The 21,288-nt window shown below is 41.7% G+C and overlaps 2 protein-coding genes across 4 annotated transcripts in view; one reads left to right on the top strand and one right to left on the bottom strand.

The window, feature by feature from the left end:
- Positions 1-6,849, top strand: part of kcnab1a (potassium voltage-gated channel subfamily A regulatory beta subunit 1a) — a 119,123-nt gene extending 112,274 nt beyond the window's left edge. For all 3 annotated transcript variants that reach the window (XM_005474540.4, XM_005474539.4, XM_003441617.5), the window contains 6 exons: positions 118-203; positions 1,410-1,530; positions 1,729-1,823; positions 2,333-2,453; positions 2,846-2,934; positions 3,024-6,849. In XM_005474540.4, the coding sequence (XP_005474597.1) occupies positions 118-203; positions 1,410-1,530; positions 1,729-1,823; positions 2,333-2,453; positions 2,846-2,934; positions 3,024-3,113 (602 nt within the window). In that variant the 3' untranslated portion in view covers positions 3,114-6,849. The remainder of the gene's footprint in view (positions 1-117; positions 204-1,409; positions 1,531-1,728; positions 1,824-2,332; positions 2,454-2,845; positions 2,935-3,023) is intronic.
- ssr3 (signal sequence receptor, gamma) lies at positions 6,633-9,818 on the bottom strand. The gene is made up of 5 exons (XM_003441618.3): positions 9,570-9,818; positions 9,102-9,228; positions 8,622-8,720; positions 7,518-7,649; positions 6,633-6,891 (listed from the first exon to the last, which is right to left on the bottom strand). The coding sequence occupies exons 1-5, from the start codon at positions 9,700-9,702 to the stop codon at positions 6,825-6,827; spliced, it is 558 nt and encodes a 185-aa protein (XP_003441666.1). The 5' UTR covers positions 9,703-9,818; the 3' UTR covers positions 6,633-6,824.
- Between the last annotated feature and the right edge of the window lie 11,470 nt (positions 9,819-21,288).

Below are 21,288 nucleotides of genomic sequence, written 5' to 3'. Positions count from 1 at the left end.
ACAAGCATCTATAGATATTACTGATGATGTTTCTCAGCGAGCAAAACCAAAACACACACAGTTTGTTCACTGTCGATCCAGCTGACTGATACGTGTGATAACTGCGTTTATCTACAGAGATTGTTCGAGCCATGACCTACGTGATAAACCAAGGCATGGCCATGTACTGGGGGACGTCTCGGTGGACGGCCATGGAGATCATGGTAAGCAGTAAACAGCTTTGAGTATAAGAAATGAAGAAGAATGAAAATTTCCAAATAAATGTTTCCTTAACACATTTGGTAACCGACCACAGATTGTATATAAATGGTGGATATAGCATCAGGGCGTGAACAGTCAAGCCAATGCAGATGTGCCTTTCCAGTGACCAGCATATTCACAGTATTGAAAATGAATGAGTAATTACAGAGCTGATAATTGGAGGGAAGTAGGGAAAAAAAGTAGAGTGACTGTAAAAGACTGAGAGTCAAAAGAGGCTTTTTCAGTAAGTGGCACAGGCACAGCGGCTTCTTCTGGCTTTTGTTTTGTTTTCCTGTCAGAGATAATCCACTTCCTGTTTCAACCACTGCTGCATTAATGAATATATACATGAGGCAGAGAGTTATGAAGTGAACACATGCCTGAAGTGACACTCAAGGACGTAGCATCCATCCCCTCTTATCCCTCTTGGTCTCTTTATCACCCTCCTCCTCCCTCTAAGCACACTGCAATGTGTTGACATTCTCCCTCTCTGGCTGTGAAGAAGAAGCAGATATCTTTATAAAGAACAACAGGCCCAGATGAACACTGTGTAATTTAGATAGCATCGCTAATGAAGGTGGCTTTGATTCTCAGCAGTACAGCATGCACACGCAGTTACATGCATGGACGCGCACACAGGCTGGAGGCACATGTCACGGGTTGCAGCGCAGAAGGGCAACTGGTAATTTGTAAGTTGAGTGATGGCAGTGATATTATCCGTGCATCACACAGAATACACTCCCACTTCGACTGTGCTCTCATCCTGACATGTGTTGCAAACCCACTAAATTAAAGGGTATTTAAAGAAGCAACAATGGCACTGTTTTTCTCTGAGTAGGTGTGTGTGTGTGTGACTCCTCTGGCATTTGCCTTTAAAGGATCCGTGGAGAAAATAGATAAGGAAATTTGAACATGGTGCCTCCAAGTTGTGATATGAAATATTGATTCGCTGACTTACTGAGAGGCATGCATTTGAATTTGTGCCACGCTCCCACAAGCTGATTAACAACCCTCCCTCTCTCATTTCTTCCCCCGAGTTTATCCCAAACCTGCGTGCTTACATACCAAATAGCTATATAGCTATAAAATAACAATCTTTTGAACAATATATGAAAGTAAATCCGCATGAAACGTCGTGATGAGCATCTTTTCTCTGTCTTTATCTCTAGGAGGCTTACTCTGTGGCGAGACAGTTTAATCTGATCCCGCCAGTGTGCGAGCAGGCCGAGTATCATCTTTTCCAGAGGGAGAAAGTAGAAGTGCAACTGCCCGAACTTTACCATAAGATAGGCAAGTGTTTTCTGCATGTTTGTCCACAGCTCCACTCCATCCAACAACCTCTCTGACCAAGTTTCTCTCCTTCTCTGTTGCTCATTTCCACTGCGCGTTAATCACCCTCTCACGTTTCCACTTTTTCTGACGCTCTTCTCACACATTTCATCTCACTAAAACTCCTCTTCAACTCTCCTGCTGTGTCCATGGTTACAGGAGTCGGTGCGATGACGTGGTCACCGCTGGCATGCGGCATCATCACAGGAAAATATGAAAATGGCATTCCTGAGTCATCCAGGGCCTCCATGAAGGTAAGCGTGAGGGTTCGTCAAAACAAAGCGACGGTGAGAATCAGATTCAAAGCAGTGATTCATGACTTGTGCACTTCAGGTGGTGTCGATATCTAAGACATGAGACAGATGAGATCTGGGGAGGGTTTATGGAGGTTTGATTTGGACACGCTGAAACTTCGGGACATGCATATGCAATGTTTTCGGTTTAGATGTAACCAGACAGAGTTGTCTCCGCATACATGTTCACCTTAAAGTTAAATATACTCATGCTTTAGTTTTCCAAGTTGCCTCGTGTTTTGCATCTTTGAGTGCATCTGTGTCCCTGACTTGAGTTGAACAAACAGATCAATACAAGTTTACTTTAATTAATTGAATAAATGATGAAATTAAGGCATGTCTGTAGCACTGTGACTACACCTCTGTGTGTCAATAAATTAAATCATACATCAGCTCTGGAGTCTCCAGGCTCTCAGGCTACACCCTGCGTCTCTTCACTCATTCAGTCTGTGTCTTCTCTGTGCTGTCAGTCCTATCAGTGGTTGAAGGAGAAAATAATAAGTGAGGATGGAAGGAAGCAACAAGCCAAGCTGAAGGAGCTCAACCACATCGCAGAGAAGCTGGGATGTACCCTGCCTCAGCTGGCTGTGGGTAAGACTTCCCCGTCTTATAGCAAATACAGCAGAAGCAGCTTAAAGCAAAGCTTTTAAACCATAAATGCACAGACCTGTCAGACAGGAGCTGGTTTATGTAAGACGGGCACATTTCTCATCACCTTCGTTGGGTATTTGTTGTCTTTCGTGTTTGATATTTCCTCCAGCTTCCAGTCTACACACCAACGCAAAACTTTTCTGATGCACTTGTGCTTGCACTGCATCCCTGTGGATGTTCCAATAGCTGGGTGTGTTGTGCACTCCCCATGTGATAAATAGATATCCAGGTTATGTGCAAGAGTGCTGGAACTTGAAGACAATAATCAGAAAGTAATAATAAGACGTGTGCCGCTAAATAGTCAATGACTGACTATCTTCTGCTTTCTGCAGCTTGGTGTCTAAGAAATGAAGGGGTGAGCTCGGTCCTTCTGGGAACATCCAATCCTGAGCAGCTCACTGAAAACCTCGGGGCCATACAGGTCAGAACAAGCAGACACACATTTTGCTGTTACCTTTGTTTCTTCACCTGCATCCTCAGGCTTACTCAGCACATCGCTTTCTTTCTTAGGTCCTTCCCAAGATGACCTCCCATGTGGTGTCAGAGATCGACCACATCCTAGGCAACAGACCGTACAGTAAGAAGGACTACCGCTCTTAGACCAGGCAGGTGGACTTCCAAGAGGTCAGCTGTACCTACCTACCTAACCATACTGCTACCTTGGACCCTCCATTCAGTGTTCATGTCCATGGTTCTCTCCTCGGGCCCCACTCAGCTCCAGCCCGCCTCAGCCTGGAACAGACAGCCTTGCTAAGTCCAGCGTTGCATACTGTACCTTTGTCTGTTTGAGCCTTGTCCTGATCTGATCAGCTCTACCAGGCTCATCTCAGGTGCCCAGCTCAGCTACGTCATGCTTGAGAAACTCAGCTTTTTGCAGCCCGAAACACAAAAACATGATCCACTTCAGTAGTTCTAAACTTTGTGCTCCTCCCAAATCAAAGTGTTGCCACGTGCAGGTAGAACTATGCAGATCTTAAAGTAGAACATGTAAAAGTTTAGATTCACGCTTATATTTGAGATCCCACAACATCCTAGTTCAGCTCCATCCAGGGATAGATATACAACTGACCTGATATTTGGATTAAAATTGTATGAAACTACAACTGCGGCGCCTCATTTTTAGAATATATCCAACTTTACACTCACATCCAGTTAGCAGATAAACCAAAAGAAGCAAAGCGGGCGTATTTAAAGTGCCTTCCCGAAGGGCACCTTGATAGTAGCTGGTAAATGAGACGCCTGTGTTACTTATTTATTGGGCTCAGGCCTTCAGGTCTCGAGCCCGCCCATTGAAAGCCAAGACCTCCACTCACAAGTAACATAATTTGAGCACAAAATTCATATTGGGCCCATATTTTATTCATGAGTACCACTGTACCACAGCTGAATACATGAATGCAAGAAATCAGAGGTATCTCAGGAAAGTGGACAGTTGTATTCTGAACCCCACCCGCCCCCACCCCACTCAGTGCTTTCATTAAATCGCTATGCAGAGCAACAAACAGAATTACCATAAGAGTGTAAAACTCCAACCTCCTGTGTTGGAGGTAAGCAGCAACCAGGTGACCTGCGCATAATACAGAGTTTTATTAACATGAATGAAGCCTCAACAGACCCGATCCCTATTAGCCTGAATTAGCTATTAAATACCTACCAAGTATATTCTGTCCCGTATTTAGAATAGTTCAAAATAAGTATTCAGTGGATTATAAAGGCTGCAAATCGTGAGCGTATTTACCACCAGATGCATGTTTCCCTGCTATAGTGTGCCTCTTTCTTCTTTTCGATAAAGCACATAATTAAAGACTAAAAGAGGGTTTGATCAAAAAGTCCTGCAAGCTTGTCCCCCCAGCCCCCCAGGTGTGACAGAGTGCTGCGGGACTTTGAGTACTATTACATATTGGACTCTGTTTGAGGAGAGAGTGAAGCATGTCGCCCCCGTGTGTTCTCTCTGAGGAACTGCTGAAGAATCCCACAGAAGAGAAATAAAGCGCACTGCTTTTCTGCCTGTGAACCGAACCTGCATCGCTAGATCGCTCCAGCAAACCTTGAGGATTTTGGACTTAAGCTTGCGATGAATCTATGAAATAAAAGATAAACTCGCCTCTGGTCTTGTCGTGTTTAGACGACTGCTTGTTTAAATGGCACAATGGGGCACAGACTCAAGGTATTTGGGATGTGGCAAAGATTACAGTATTTATTCTAGAGTAGTTAATATATATGAACTTTATTTTGACATTTTGAAATACTGCTTTTGTTTGAAGATGCTAAATGTACATAGGATGTTAAGAAATACTGTGTAACATAAGGAGAAACCCATCGAGGAGCCTCTCGTGCAGACGAGGACTTCACCGCAGTGTATGGCTCACACATAGCAGACGTGTAAATAAAGTCACTTTCCTGCTCCTCTGCAGCATCACTGCATCAGTTGCAACGTTTGGGCCGCCCTCCAGCCCGTCCTGCTCCTTCCATCCTGACAAAAATGTACTTTTGTCTCCTCAAAGACAAAGAAAGTCAGAACTATTTCTAAGGATTAAGATTTAAATTTGTATTTCTCTTTTGGATTCTGCGTCAATAAGAGAATCGTTCTAAAAATGAGCTTCTCTAATGAGACGTGACAAATGAGATTAAAGGTTTCTTAAAGGACTTGAACGTGGATCGACCCTTCGGATTTCATGGCTGTCACCTTGACGCATTATTTTTGTTCTCTTTCATGTGGAAAACAAGCCATCTCTGAGATCAGCAGAAATGTTGGCCAGGTTCCGACTGAGTCACTGTCTTGTCCTTGGTGTGCATCTGTTGACTTGCACCACAGATACCATCTATATATGTATCAATCAAGGGAAATCTCATTAGATTACAAGCGCCTACAGTTATCCAGAGCACGCTGTTACCTGTTTTGGGATGACACACTAAAATCTGTTTGGCTCACAGCTTATTTAAGAAGTCTGGCCTTGGAGGAAAACTAGAGTTGGATCCAAAATGCCTTGAAATCAAGAAAAAAACATCATATTTTGCTTATTTCTCATTCTCTATGTGAAAACTGCACCAACTTTTCCTACACAGAATCTGTATTTGCTTTGTTCACTTATTTTTTATCTTTTGGTGGCAAACACGTGCGACTGAGACACAAAGGTAAACGTTTAAGTTTTTGTGCAAGTCAACAGCTTTCCCATCAGTTTGAGTCGGTCACTGTTGGACTGTGGCCACCTGGCAGAGTGCCTTGAATTCCTTCGACAGGAATAAATTCAGGGATGTCTTTCACTACAAGTTGGTAAATGGGGTTTGGCTTCTGGCCTACAAGATATGTAAGATTTTAAAACAAATGTATGCAGATGATATTATTTGATTGCCTAATCTGTCTCCTGTGTCACTTTAATAGAAAGTTGTAAGCATCAAGCACACACTGACAGTGTAGCTACAAAAAAGTGCTGTCTTTAAATTGTTATTATTCTCTATTGAATGATGCGCTTACTGAGGGTTATGTCACCGAACAGTGGAGCTGATTCTGTAAACTGGTAGCTTCTCCGTAAATGGGACTCCCTTTCAGAGGAATGCAAAACCTACATATTATCAGCTCCACAAACTTCGGGAACAAGCAGTGCAACAGTCCTACAGATATTAGGAAAAGTAATGCAAGATGGACATTAACCTTCTTGTTGTCTGAGAGAACAGTGACTTGTCTTTGTGGTCTTCTCAATTTCTTACAGACTTGGAAACAAGTCTAAAATAAAAACAAGCAAGTCATCTGTGGCTGTTTTTCAACTTGTTGAAATCCTGTAATGTGCCACATCAACTGTTACCCAAGGTTTCTGGTTTTGGTATGAGTCCTACCTGATAATCAGATCTGAAAACTCAGAGGTCACTGATTCTACGTGTTGTTGGGTGGATGAAAAACACTTGAGAGACATTGAGTTTGGTTCTTGTTGTGTCATTGTATTGTTTCCCCTCCTGATCAGTGGTTTCTCTGTAAATACTCTATATGAAAGTGTGATTAGAAATAAAAGCATTGCCAATGGAAACGGTGTCTAAGCCAATCAATGGACAGTATAATTCAAACAGATTAAATTAGCTGTAAAAAAGCAGACTGAACAACACACAAATCAAATGACACAGATGACAAGTAAACAGACTTGCTTTATTTGTTACAAAAACAACAGAAGACAGATCTGTAGAAACACCTCTGGAGATAATTTGATCACGAATTTCATGAAGATGAAAAGTCATATTCCCCTTGTAAACCCTGTTCCTAACATGAGTGTACACTTCTTTAGCCCATTTCCTACCAACCCAATCCCCCCCTTTCTTTCTTTACTTTGAGCCGGTGGAGAGCAAAGCAATGAGTCCTGAAGAGGCACTGATGGACAGAATGTAGTTGCTGGGAAAAGGTGGGTTAAGGTAAACGCTGGTAAGAAAAGTTGGCAGACATTCTGTGCAGATATGAAGCATACAGTGTTACTTTAGACAGGGAGTTTTGTTTTAGTCATAATTTAAACATCAAATTTCTTTTAGTCAATTAAATATAGACTAAAATATAAAGTATAAAAATGTTAGTTTGTAAAGTTGGGCGGGCAGACGGTGTGGATACTCAAAGTTGTAAATGTGGTATCTTAATGTAGGATTTTCAATGTTTAATGTTTCAACCTTCGACCTTATTGCACGAGGAGATTACTTCTGATGGGATCAATTCCAAACTCGTCCTGCCTTTCTACACAACGTGATCAATTCTCAAATCAAATCATTTTATTTGTTGAAAAAAGTGTCAGCACACCTCATCATAGGTTTTGCTCCTCGTGCATTAGTTTTAATAGTTATCGTCATTTACGATCAGTATGGCAAAACTAATACTGGTAGCATAAGCCTGAAATAATCAGTTTTCTATTAATCTGTTAAGATGTGTTAAAAGAATAAATGTGCTACAACAAAACCTGTCATACATTTCCAACTTAAATATACTTGTGAACTATATACCACCACATTTCTCATACAGACGTGAAAGGATACACGGTGGGGTTGAAGTTCTTGAGCAGGAAGAAAGAGGCGATGATGACGAGAACCAGGAAGAGTGTGTTGTTGTAGAAGATGGAGAAGGTGGTGGCCTCGTAGTCAGCGACCTCGTTCTTCTTCCACAGAATTCTGGACAGGAGATAACAAGGACGACATTTGGTTTTTATCTACATGTACCAGGCTAACGCAGACTTTGTTAGAGACAGTGTGTGAACAGAAACAAGGTGTTTGATGCCAAACATAGACTTACACCCTATTTGTGCTCACTGGATTGGTCCATTTGAATGCAAACAGTGAAAGTGCCACAGCTCCATCAGCATTTATACCAGCGCTGAGGGTGTGAGTACGCCCTGCTGTATTCTCCTGAAGTGTCGCCACTCGGACAAAACCTTTTCCCAGAAAGTGTCTTCTTTTCAAAATGTTGGAACATCTCCCTCCATATAATCTCTGACTTTCCGATCTTCAGTACTGATTTATCATCATACTTTTGACTTTTGATGTACGGTGACGTTCACAAGGGCAAGACCAGTGAAGATAAATGCGTCATTAATGCGACCAGAAGAGACTGCACCGGAGTTTAGCACCTAACGCTGGCAGAAGAGGGTGTTGTGATATGTTGACATGAGATTATAGCGTAACTATTATGAATATAATACAGACTAAAATACTGTAAACCTGTAAGCTCACATATTAGTGATCTGTCCCATTCTCACCACGAAGGCTGACTGCTGCTTTCATACATGTATTACAGTTATAAGGACTTTCTGCCTGTGTAATTCATTTGCCAGGAAAAATAAAAGTTAAAGATAAAGTTGGTAAAATTTACAATTTATAATTTCACTTTTAAGATTACTGACACAAACCAGAAATACTCACATCAGTTTGCAGCTTTCTCAGAGACAAAAAAAAGGTGTCGCACCACTGAATGAGGTATGTAAAACTGTATCCTTACAGGCTCAGAGTCAGATTGCTATATAACCTACTTCCACTTGGTTTGAAACACCACCTAAACTGGTGGCCCCTCCACACAAATAAGCAAACGCAAGTGTGTACAGAGCGTGTAGTTGCTAAATTTGGGCTTACATGTGCACTACGTTTTACCTCTCATCTTTCTCCTTGCGGGACATCTTGCGGTTATCAGCCTCAGACAACTTCCTGGTTACCTCCTTTGAAACAGCATCCTCACGTTTCTGTGCGACCCTGGAGCGTGATGAGTGGAAGATCACAAGCATTAAGACTTTAATCAAATCAAAACACAACAGCAACCCCCAGTAGATTCAATTTCTAATAAGAAGTAACAAAATACTTTCTGTACTCAGTCTGTCGATTCTTAATCTGTCTCAAAGTTTCCCCAATGAATAACATCACATCTGTCAATCAAGTTGATCGAATTAAAAAAGCTCTAACTCTACAGAGACAGTTTGATTCCCTATTTGTGTTCAAACTACTGATGATTATATGTTTGTGTTCTTGTCCCCGTGTAACTGAAGTTAAAAGGTATGAATAAAGTATAATATGAGGCCCATTTAACCAAACATATTAGCAGCATATTAGCGCGTGTAGTGGATTTGTCCTTCTTACTTGTGTTTGAGCACAAACTTGACGTTCTTGTAGGCAAAAGCAACCAGGTAGGTGCTGACCAGAGTCATCACAGCATACAGAACTGCAGACTGGACCAGGTCCATATGCCAGATCCTCCAAAACAGCCCTAAAGAGAGGAAAAACAAGCACAAAAAGCTGATCAAACTAATTATCTGGGACTGGAGTTTTTCAAGTAAAATGTCCCTAAGCTTTTTGTGTTTTGATTCATTTGTTACTGCACTTCGTATCACAGCGTTATTACGAGGTCACATTAGCATTCCTGATCAATATTATTAACTGTCCTATGTGCTATATCTCTGAACATTACGTGAGCTTGAATATGTAAAGTAGCGGCTCTGAAAAGCTCGTTTTTATGAACAGTTTCTCATTTTTCCTCCTCCACTCACTCAGTGTTAGCTAAATTAGCGGTTAGCAGCAGCTAGCTTCCCCAGTCTATGCTGTACTCACAGATGGGGATGGCAGAAACGATGAGTGCATTTCCGTAAAACAGAGCTGTGGACTTTGCCGACAAGTTTCTGCTGAAGTCCTGAAGGAGAAGATCTTCTTCTGACTGCTGCTTGTTGCTGCTTTTGGGAGCCATGAGTGCTCACTGAACGGCCTGCCTGCTTCTCAGCTCCGGGTAGAAGAAGACTGACACGTCGGTGAATGGAGAAGAAGAGAAGAGAGACGCGTCAGCACTCCGTCTTCTTCTTCTTCTTCTTTGTTTGGACGACGAGGGAGATGCTGTGGCTTATTGCTGCCCTCCACAGGACGATAAGGACACAGCACTTGTGCCGTTGCACAATAGCCTACTTTAACGATATTTTTGTGCACCTTAATATAATGGGCATTTTGACATGTAGAATTAGGTAAACACGTCTGATTCTGATCACATTAATGAGGGTTGTTTCATGTAGGACCACAAGCCTAATAAAGTGACTGGTAACAGGGTTATAGAGCTATCAGATGCGGTGACCCTTTGACAAGGGAGCAGCTGAAAGTGGCTTAGAATTAGCTGTAAAATTGTTTGATGAAGCCTTAGAGATCAGTCAGTAGGCCCCTTGTAACCATTGGTTCAAGGGAAAAGTGTGTATTTTATTACTAGTTGGTAAGTTGTTACTGTAGGCTGCCGGCAGTCGCTAGCATGAAATAGGTCAAAAAGAGACATAGTGATATGTAGTGCTGCAATAGACACCCTGTGATTGCTTTGGCCACTAATGGGTTGCTGTGGTCACCAGTAGCTGCATGGAAGATGCCAACTTGTCTGCAAACACTTCACTGAGTCTCTGACCCGGAGTGAAACTGTGAAAAATGATATATGAAATCCCCCAAAACCGATTCTGTTCATCTGGATGTAGCGTTTTCAGTGGGAGAAACGTTTTGTCACTCATCCAAGTGTCTTCTTCATTCTCAGCTGACTGCACGTTTCCCCAGCCTTATAAACAGTACCTTTGCACAATGAAACTAGCCCACTGAATGAACAATGGACTGTGAGGTCAGTTTCTTGATCAGTAATATGCAAATTGTCATGATGCCATTAATCAACAACCACTGATCAAAGACCGTTGATCAATGGCCATGAGTACCATTCACAGAAAGTTGAGGAATGGATGCAATCACAGCATTATAATATGCTCCCTTCTTGATTCAGTTGTTAATACGCTTTAAGCTCTTAAGATATTCTGATGGCCTCTTTCTTGTTTTTCTAATCTGCTGTTGCAGTGAGCAGTGTATGCTCATGATTAACTAATATTTAGCACACGTTTCACGTCATACTGAAGCGAACACAGTGAGACTGTCTCTACCTTCTTTGAATGTATATGAAGTCCTGTTACAAACCTGTTTCGTAGCAATATATATATGACAGCATAATATAACAGTGTATTACTATACTAATACTTCCTCCCCTCTGAGAGTCTCTACCATATTGTGGTGGAAGTGTGTGTGTGCTCCCAGGAGCTATATTGTTCTGGGTGAAAGGCCAGATAAAGAAAACTCCTATGATGACCAAAAGATCAAGGGACCAGTTTATCTTGCCCACAACAGAGCCCAGCGCTGATGTGGAGGGTGTGAGTCTGGTGGCTGGTGGAAGGATGCTTAGCCCATAGCAGCTACATGGGTCCCTCCTCCAATGGGCTCAACACCCAGGGGTAGATTGAGGATTGAGTGACTATTTATCATGAGGTTTGGCAGCAACCTGGAGGCGAATGGACCCTGGTAAAAGAAATTATTGTTTCTATTTGGATGTACGCAGTTAGTATATAATTCTTGTTTTGTGTACATATATAAACAAAACATCCATTTCTATACCACTGTTTTTTTGCCTCATGACACCGAGACAAATTTGTAATTTTTTGTGTTTAAACTTGGGAATAAACGTAATTCTGATTGTGAATTTTTTGGTATGTGTGTCAATTCTGTGACAGTCATCACCAGCCAGCAAATAGCTGATTACAAAATGAAAGAATTAAGCTCTCTATCCTGTTACACCGCATCACAGTGCAGTCAGATTAGCATGCCGTGCAGCACACTTTAATATAGTAACAGTTTGTTTTCTAACAGTAAACAGGTCAACAACCCACTGCTTTAACTGCTTGTCCTACTTCTCATTTGCATCTTCCTCTCTGCAGCATCTGTCATTTAGAAACAGATGCTATCATATCACCAATCTCATTCGTGATGACATGAAAGATAATTCTTGAGCAATGTCATTCTAAAGCTCCAGTCAAGAGTTCAGCTGCTTGGAATATTTTAAAAATTTCCCCACTAGAGGGCGATATCTATTGCTGTATACTCTGTGTGTGTCATTTAAGGTGGCCAAATCTCCAGTCGTTGGTGTAACAGTTGATCTGCAGGTCTCAGATTACTGGGATTTTTATAAACACCCACAGAGAGTAAGACTGTGGCTCACAGTCGCTGAGTTGCCAAAGTATTTCTCACCCTTAAAAGTTGGCTAAAAATCAGATATTTTAGACTTTATGGAAAAGTATGAGCTGACACTTTGTGAAGGCAATGAGGATAAGTGGATTATAATGCCTTTAAAAGCACCACATCACTTAAATTCTCAGTTTCCATGTATAGGTTAGTAAAATAGGCCTTGTCTTTACTCTACAGGCACATTACTTCTCCACTTGCACATATTTCTGAGAAGGAGGCCATAGTCCATGCTGTTCACTTGAGTGTGACCATACAGTCACAGATGCACGGCACATTAGTACACCATGAGCCTTTAACCCCTCTCCTCTTTATCTCATCATCCAAGCCTGTCACTTCCCAGCCCCTGCAGACATTTTAGGACTGCAGAAAAAAACGGACAGATAGTCTGCTGCTGCAGCCAGCACAGTGCTTAACCCCCCACTGAGCTATTTTCTTTCTTTCTATGTGTTTGGACAGAGGAAACAGCACGCATGTTTGACTGAGTGCGTGCATTGAGCGGGGGTTGTTACGTGTGTGTGTGTGTGCTTGGACGCAATGCAGACAGGCAGGTTTGCGTGATGTCCCTGTCTTTAAATGGGGATAGAGCTTAGGGATTAACCGTGCACTTCAGGGGTGCAGGAGAGAGGCAAAGAGGAGGAGCGGGAGGCAGGCAGTGATGCCAAAAGCCCTGCCAACACAATGCCAGACAAGGCTGTTGATCTCGCTCTCTTTCTCTCTGCCTGTCCTGTGTAAGTGCACATGTTTCTGCTAGATTACCCTGGCTTTGGTGACACCATAGACACAACCGCTACAGCACAGTGGCACATGCAGGACTCCTCCAAGGCAGCTGGCCCAGCAGTGCTGCAGTTGCAGCTCCTTTCTTGTTCTTCCTTAAGGAGAGTTTATGACAGCTCAGCTATCAGCAGTGACAAATTCTTTTTGAGTTATCTTTTCTCACTTGCCTGAAGCTTATGGCTCTAGGAGCATCTACATTTCTAAAATCTTTATGTTTGCATGAGGTGATGATACCCTGTGGAAATACCAGCGTTGTGTCACTAGCTTTCCAAAGAAATGAGATTATAGTCTAAGCATGTACTTTATCCACGAAGCCAGGTTTCATATATCTTGATTATCAGACACGAATGCAGTTAGTTTCGCAAAAATACAGTCTAAACTCACTGAACATGAATAATGGATTTTAAAACAAAAGTGGTCACCGAACTAAGTCGCTTTCCACAGCTTTGCACATTATGGAAGTCCCCTGCCGCCGCAAGAAATATCTCCCAAATGGTATAAAGTGTGAGTGAGCTGCCGTGTTGTCAGACGACATCCTCTGACTTCAAATGGATGAAAGAGGAACAGCATTTATTAATGTTTCATCACAGACATGTGGCTCTGAAGTGATGGAGTTAGAGGACTCAGAGATGCGGCTTTTAGGTTTTGTTTTCCTTTCCCTCAAACTGTTTGGTTTCTAAATAAAGAAAGAGAGAACTCAACAGAGCACTTTTATTCTGTGGATTACAGCTGAAAAGGAGCTGTTTCCATGTACATCATTACTTCTACGGTGTCTCAGAAATGTGTGAGTATATATTTTAGTTTTAATTTGCTGTCATGTACCACATTTGAGCAAATGTGCTTTGCCAAACAATAAACTGAAAATACTTGAGGCTGAATTGAAAAAGCCAAAAAACAAACAAGAAATCCAGTTGAAAGTCAAATGGATGGAAAGGCCACAAGCGTTTTCCAACAATGGAATTAAAGAGCAAACTCAGTCCATAGGGTATAGCTGTAAACAGTGGAATTGCCCAAGGGTGGACCTTGGGCAATTCGCCCTAGGAGTGGCATCAGACAAAAAAACTTCTATACTACCAAGGAAGGTCAACAAAGTCATGCTCTCTCAGCCTTAGCTGGCTTGAAAGATCTGGCTTTCTGCTCCAGGTGCTTTGTGCCTCCACATAAAAGGGTGCATTTCACACGTCACATCACTTTTATTCTTCTCAAAATGATCCCCGTGAGTGACACCCGCTGCGATTAGAGAAATCTATAAAGAACACAAAAACATAACAGCAACTGTTGCTTCTTATATACAGCTGATTATTGGAGCTCTGACAACTTTAGGCTGGATAAATTTAAACAGTACAGCTTACTGTCCCATTCCCTAATTAAGAAATGTGGAAATCGCTTTAGTTTGTCAGCAGATTAAGGTGAATTACTTTTATTGATTAGATACGTATTCTTGTTGTGTGTCCTGTGCTCTAGTAGCTGCAGTTCCAGCAGTGTGAAAGAGACTAAAAAGAGCCGATTAGAATCAAGCATTAAAAACATGTGCACATTTTCTGCACCACCAGAGAATTGCACGCAAATTCCAGTGACAATGTGATGCACTGTTTGAGCTGCTGTCACTTTACATGCTAGATGTTAATAAGGCACAGCTTAACAAGTTGTGCACCACCCTGCAAAGAATCTGTTATACACTTAAAAACCTGCTGTAAATAAAAGACTTTGTGAAAACACTGCAATCCTTGCTGATTTTAATCCAAGCCGACCAACATAAGGTACCATGGTGATTTAGCCCAGTAAAAAAAAAACAGAGAGACACTTGCATGACACAGAAAACCCTGACTTTAAGCTGGACATAGCTCATTAACCCAATAATCCCACAGTAGACCTCTTCAGCCTGTAAACATGTTTGTTTCTGGGATAAGTTGGTATTTTATCATCAGTCTATGGGGGACTGACTTTTAGAGCCAGCCTCGACCCAGCTGAAAAACTCAGTTTTGGGCGCTTCATCATTTCTTTTATTTGTCTTTTAACCTCCGGGCTAAGTTGCTGCTTGGGCAGGATCTTTATTGAGTGAAATTATTTGCAGCCCTGACAACGAAATTTCAGAGGAGTAGACATACAAGAAAAAACTTCAAAAGCGCTGCCATGACTAGATGTAGGGTATTTTACATTTTTCCTTTATTTAAGTTGGGGTAGAGACGTTTGTTGAAATTGCTGGCTCAAAAGGAATCACTGGGTTTCTCAAAGTGCCCTGAGGTGACTTTTATTGTGCCGTTTAGGTAAAACTGAACTGGAAATACAGAGTTATCAAAGATCTCTACGCATGTGCTTCATCTGTTAGACAACAGGGGCAGCTGTCCCTCCCCCTCACCCCACCCCCACAGTTGTCCACCAGCTGCAGGTTGTGGAGACGTCACCAAGCCTCTGGCACCGCATTTCCTTCAACATGCCACGTTGGTGTGACAGGCCCTTAATGGTGAGATTTTAAGTCGTTTCTTAAGGCACGGAGACAGTGGCAGCAACATCAGCATCCACCCACCCTCCCTTCCTCCCAGATACACCCAGCAACCCTTTCACCCCCACTCCCCCACCCGTAATGTCTCTCCCATTCACAGACATTTACTCAGATGGTTGCGTGTGTTGCTCCGCTCCTTCCTCCTTCGTGTCCTGTGATTTATGTTTCCCCTTCGGCTCAAAGGCACGGAGGAAAATGTGATATGGTGGTGTAGGGAAGGTGGAGGGGAAAGGCTGCGGGTGTGGGGTGGGGATTCCTCAGAGAGAGATTAAGGGAGGAAAAGGAGTGAAATACTTGTCTTTTCAAAGGATGCCAGACATGTGTTTACACTTTCTGCCCACTTTCACCATAAATAGTTTCCTCACACTCAGGGTTGCACTCTCACATGTGAATCTGCACGACTCTGTGTTTATGTGTGTGTGTGTGTGTGTGTGTGTGCATCTGTTGTTTCTTGCATGATTTTGATTGGTGGTCCTCAAAATTAGTCTCTTATGCAGTTGATTATACATTAACGAGCACTCGCTCTGGAAAAATGACATAACTTTCTTCAAAAATCTCTTAATATCTGCCAATTATGTGAGGATTTTCATTTGTTTCCACACAGTTATGGCCTGTTTTAAAAATCATTTCTGCATAAAGTACCATTTGTCATTACTGAGGCCCAGTTCGGGGAAATCCATTGAAACTTGAGGCTGATTGGTGTATCCATTTTTTAAAAGAAAATCATTTTTCTTGCGTTATGTTTATAAATTTACGAGATGATAATGACAGCGATGCTGTGTGAATCATGTTGTAGGTGTGGAGGTGCAGCTTCGGTCAGACAGACATTATTTATCGGGTCAGCTAGACCCAGGCGCTGCGATTCATAACTATTCGGATTGCGATGACACAGGCTTAGCTTCCCCTGGCAGAGTTACGGTGAGAGCTCGGTCCCAAAACAAACGCTTGCACAGTTCCAACCCTTCACTCCAGTAAACCCCAGATTTCACAGCGTACTCACAGAGAAAGCAGATAGATAAGATTGCTGTGTTGCAATGTGTGGATGCGTAAAGAGAAAGCAGTCGTCTGTTTGCAGTGTTTGCTATTAATGAACTATGTGGGACTTTATATCCTTAAACAAATCAAAAGAGGACGCTTTGCACAGGACATTGTGTGCATCATGCGTGTGCATGTGTGTGTGCTTTGCCAATGTGCAGAGACAAGGAGGCTAACCTGCTGCCAACTCCGTTTTTCTTAGAAGCAAAGAGAGAGCAGAAGATGTTGACATTCTGGCAGTGGAGGGGAGCTGCTGTTCCATCTGCATCTGAAAGGTCACTGCGGTGGGTTTTAGAGCACGATTTGTGTGTGGATGCGTGCATGCGTGTGTGCGCCAGTGTGCCTGCCAAAAGCAATGTGTTTAATGTGTGTGTCTTTCTCATCAATTCTGTGTGAAAGAGCAGAGGAGAGCTATAAACAAAGATGCTGGAAGTGTTGGGCATAGCACAAACAGAATAGTAGGAATCCAACCCCCTACCTCTCTGACACACACACACACACACACACACACACACACACACACACACACACACACACATCCTGGCCTTGAAGATGTTTATAGGAAGTATGTGGGAACAGGCTGGCAGCAAAAATTAGACATTTTACAGTAAAAAAAAAAAAAAAGACTCTTACAACTGAGTAAAAGAGACAGTTCCTCTGGACTGTGGCGCTGCTTATCCGGTATGGTTAGATCGTGGCTCTAGAGCTGTCGGCCTTTTCTAGAATAATGGAATTAATTGGGACTTGCCTTGCCAAGAAACTGTACTTTAAAGAGATCCACACACCTTGTTATGGGATGCTTTCCAGATGGGATTGCATGGTGGATCAAAAGCTGATGGTATTTTTTCGCCTTCAGATGAGCATCTCAGGTCCTGTCAGGTTGTCAGGCTGGATTTTTCCCTGTGTTTTAAGGACATGACTTCTAGGTACTACTCATCTGCTGTAGATCATGTCACTTCTTCTTTTGTCCTCCATTTATCTGGTTTCGAAGGATAGACGACACACCATGCTGAGATATCCCAAGTTTCCAGCTAACAGCTTTGTAAATACCCTTGTTGGTGCAAAAATACTGTTTTATTCCTATTATACATTTAACAAAAGAAATCAGAACAAATGAGTTTTTTTGAACAAAGTCCCTAAAGATACAATTTAAAATTGTAGGGACTTTTGATTCTCTGATACATTGTCTGTTATGTGTAGACACAACACTGGTTCATCCCAGTTGGGTATTTTTTTTTTTTTTGCTCGAATGATTCATAGGTCTGTGTTAGGTGACTTAACAAAGAGACAAACAAAAAGGAAAAAGAAACATTTTCTGCAGGTGGTTACACATAAGGATCGGAGTGCAAATGCAGGGCAAAGGAGCCAATGACCAAAGAAAAACTCAGAAAGACCATTCGAGTCTGGTTCGAGGTGGTTCGAGACTTTGGCACATGATTGTCATGAGTTGTGAAAAGAGCTGCGTTTTTGAGTTTTTTAAATCTTAAATTTGATTTTGGTTTAACTTCCTAAGACCCAATTCTTCCGTGGCATGCCTTTTTAATTTCTCTTTGATCTTTGGGCATATTGGGACCCGATGAAAGTAAAAACACAGAATTACCGTTTTTTGTTAATCTTTTTTTACCCAATTTTTATTTCTAAAAGAAATGAGATCTACATATGAGGATATTCGTTTAAAATTTGATAGAACAGTGGCAGTATAATGTCCTTGTAAGTGGATATCAGGCCCCTGTAGGGCAAGATTTAGTATTTTGGTCTAGACAACCCAAAATGTGATGTCCACATATGTGGACGCCAGGTCCTAGGAGGTTAAACTGCCCCTAAACATGCCTCCACATGTAAATGCACGACAGAAATCTAATAATAAAATAAAATAATTTATAGTCAAGTCATAGATGTGCTGAAATGTACTTTGGTTCTTTCTTTCATTGATTCTTTCATTCTTCCTGTAATTAATGACAGTCTTTGGCTTTTAAAAGTTTCAATATGTTCACCACCTGAAAGCTAACTGCTAATTTGCCTGTCTGCCTTCTGGAGACGGGCAGATTGTGTACTCTGGGTTTAAGCAGAGTTTTTTAGTGAAAATAGATTCCTGCTGTGGCTGAAAATGATCAATGAGATCGGGAAGGATGAACTCTGCATGCTGCTGTACAAAAACAATGTGCTTAAAGATCCTAAAGCACTCTATAAAGGCCACCCAACGGCCATTTTTAAAACTTTTAACCTGGTATTATTTTGTTTTGCTGAGTTATTATATTCTTAATTTGTCATTTGCCACACATAGATGCCATTTAACTATGTGAAGCACGTTTGGACAGCTGCTGACAATGACCAGAGAACCTAGCTCTCCGCACTTGAAGACATTTGTGCTGTCTGTGGAAAAGTAACACAGTTGTGAGGGCAACTGGTGGGGAGCTGTATCAAATAACCGGAGGGGTTGGGGCTTATAAGCATAAAGGATGCTTCAGGCCTATGTTGGAAATAAAGTATTTCAACTGTCACCTGACAAGAAGTTTGGACAGTCAGTCCACTGTTGTGAAAGCAGCTGCGACGAGCGATGGCCAAAATATGATCTGGTATGTAGTCAGCTCATAACTTTGCAGCCTGCAGTACTTCACCGAAAGCAGTTTCATATTTATACCGAACACAGATTCCATCTTGATCATTTAACAACAAAAGGGCTTTTCGCAGTCTTAGAGATAATACGTGAATAAAGAAAGCTCAGCTGCTAGTGCCAAGATGTTTTAAGATCTGTAAACAGCAAATATATCTCGAGAGACGCGTGTGTGGAGGGTGAAAAGCCTCACACTTGGTGCTCTTGGCTTTAAGTCTCTTTCAAGTCGGGTGTCAGATGTGTTGTTTACGATGCTCATGAAATAGATATTAAGATGCCAGAAAAGTGTGGAAAGTATGCAGCGTGGTGTCATTACAGCGGCATGTCTGTTGTTTGCAGATGATTCTCATAAGACTGTGAAATAAGCTGGAGTGATTGGTTCATCTCCGAAGTTCCCGATCAGGTTTAGAGTGTGGAACCAAAGCAAAGGAGTGGTGGCTACAGTAAAAAAGGCCTGTAAACTGTTTAGGCCTGTAAAAGGTGGATTGTACACTTTTACCAAGCAGAGAGTTCACCTTTGTGCGCAACATATTAAAAAGGGGCAACCTCAGACAAGGCCCAGACTAGAGTCTCTTGATATTGTCCTGAGTTCATCACTAAAACCAGCTTATGACTAAGTGACGGCTGGTTGGTCTTGTCTACTTCCAAAGACATGAGAAATGTTTGAATCAAGGCTTAAATCAGGAATGGGTAAACCTTGATTTATTTAACTTGTGTGTGCACTGCAGGCTATGGTGTGCACAAGCCTGTGCACAAAGCACCATATGTCGAGTGATCAGACATGTGGCTGGAGAACATATGTGAGATAACAGGAATACTTCTTGGATACACTGTGTGTCTAAACGACTTCATATAAAATCCAGGATCAAAGCTGCAGGATCGCTGCTGCAGACTGTCTGTCTGATTCAACTACAGTTACAGCATTGTATTGCTACAGTTACCGACCATTTCAAAATCTGTTAAAGGCCCTTTTTTTTTCTTCGAGTTTGTATCCCGTCTTAGAAATTGTTTGTAAATATTTTTTTGTTTCCTGTCCCTTGTTTTATGTGTTTTCAATTTCCATCTTTTTTCATTCTTAAAACTTTGGATAACTTGTAGGATTGTACAGAATACAGTTTGTGCTCAGTGGCCTACAGGAAGTAATGTAACATTCATACAGTGCTGCTGAAGAGTTTGGAGGCCTGTGACATGAGAAGTCCAGCAACATGATGATCTAGAGGGTTTTAATTGTTTTTTAAGTAGTAATGACATTATTTCTATTATGTCTATTATGAATTATCGAGGTGGGTGTAGCTCAGGAGGTAGAGCAGGCCATCTACTAATCTAGAAGCCTGGTGGTTAAATCCCTGGCTCCTCCAGCCTGCCTGCCACAATATCCTTGAACAAGTACAATATATTGAACCCCAGGCTGTTCCCAATACATTCATCGGAGTCTGTTCGATGGAAATCATTTAGAAAAAAAGTGAATGGGTGAACAAGGCATGTTGTGTAAAGCACTGCTCAAAATAGAGTAGAAAAGCATTTTTTTTAGCATCATAGTTGAAAAAGACAACAATTATGGCATCTTCTTTTTTTTATATAAAGAAGCGGCTTCTTTATAGAAAGAACAGCATAGCATGCTCAGGTTTTCAAAGTTGCATCTGAGCAAACTACAAGACTTGAACAATCCTTTTGACATAGGAGACCAAAGTGGAGTTTTATGTCTTTTCATTTTTAATTTCCATCTTATTTCAGTCTTAAAACTTGCAGATAACTTGCAGGATTGTACAGAATTTAACCATAATGCACAGCACCAAGTTTGGAGAAAACCAAACACAACATATCAGCACAAACACCTCATGCAAACTGTCAAGCACGGTGGTGGAAGGGTGATGACTTGGGTTTGTTTTGCAACCACAAGTGTTCCCCTGCAGTCTCTGAGTCAATCATGAACTCCTCTAGGGTCAGATGTGAGGTTGTATGACTGGCAATGATAACAAGCACAGCAATTCTACAACAGAAATGCTGAAAAAAAAAGAATTAAGGTTTTGCAATGATCCAAAGTCCAGACCTCAACCTGATTGAAATGCAGAACCATAAGAGAGCTGTGAATAAATGAATGCCTGCAAACCTCAATGAACTGAAGCAGCATTGTAAAGTGGGACAAAACTCCTCCACAACAATGTGAGAGGCTGATAAAGTCATGCAGAAAATGATTACTTCAAGTTATTCCTGCTGAAAGTGTTTCTACAAGCTATTGAAACATGGAGTGTTTTTTTTTTTAACTCCCAGTGTACATGGGGCATAAAAAACGACTTACCTTATTTTTTAAATAATATTTTAGA

This window comes from Oreochromis niloticus, linkage group LG14 (assembly GCF_001858045.2).
Source record: "Oreochromis niloticus isolate F11D_XX linkage group LG14, O_niloticus_UMD_NMBU, whole genome shotgun sequence".
Taxonomy (NCBI): Eukaryota; Metazoa; Chordata; class Actinopteri; order Cichliformes; family Cichlidae; genus Oreochromis; species Oreochromis niloticus.
This window is presented reverse-complemented; position numbering and strand designations above follow the sequence as displayed.

Excerpts from the sequence above, each read along its gene's own strand:
- ssr3 (XM_003441618.3), bottom strand. The coding sequence starts at position 9,702 with ATGGCTCCCAAAAGCAGCAACAAGCAGCAGTCAGAAGAAGATCTTCTC. Across the intron at positions 8,721-9,101 it reads AAGTTTGTGCTCAAACACAA|GGTCGCACAGAAACGTGAGG; the intron begins GTAAGAAGGACA and ends ATCACGCTCCAG. Across the intron at positions 7,650-8,621 it reads CGCAAGGAGAAAGATGAGAG|AATTCTGTGGAAGAAGAACG; the intron begins GTAAAACGTAGT and ends TCTCCTGTCCAG.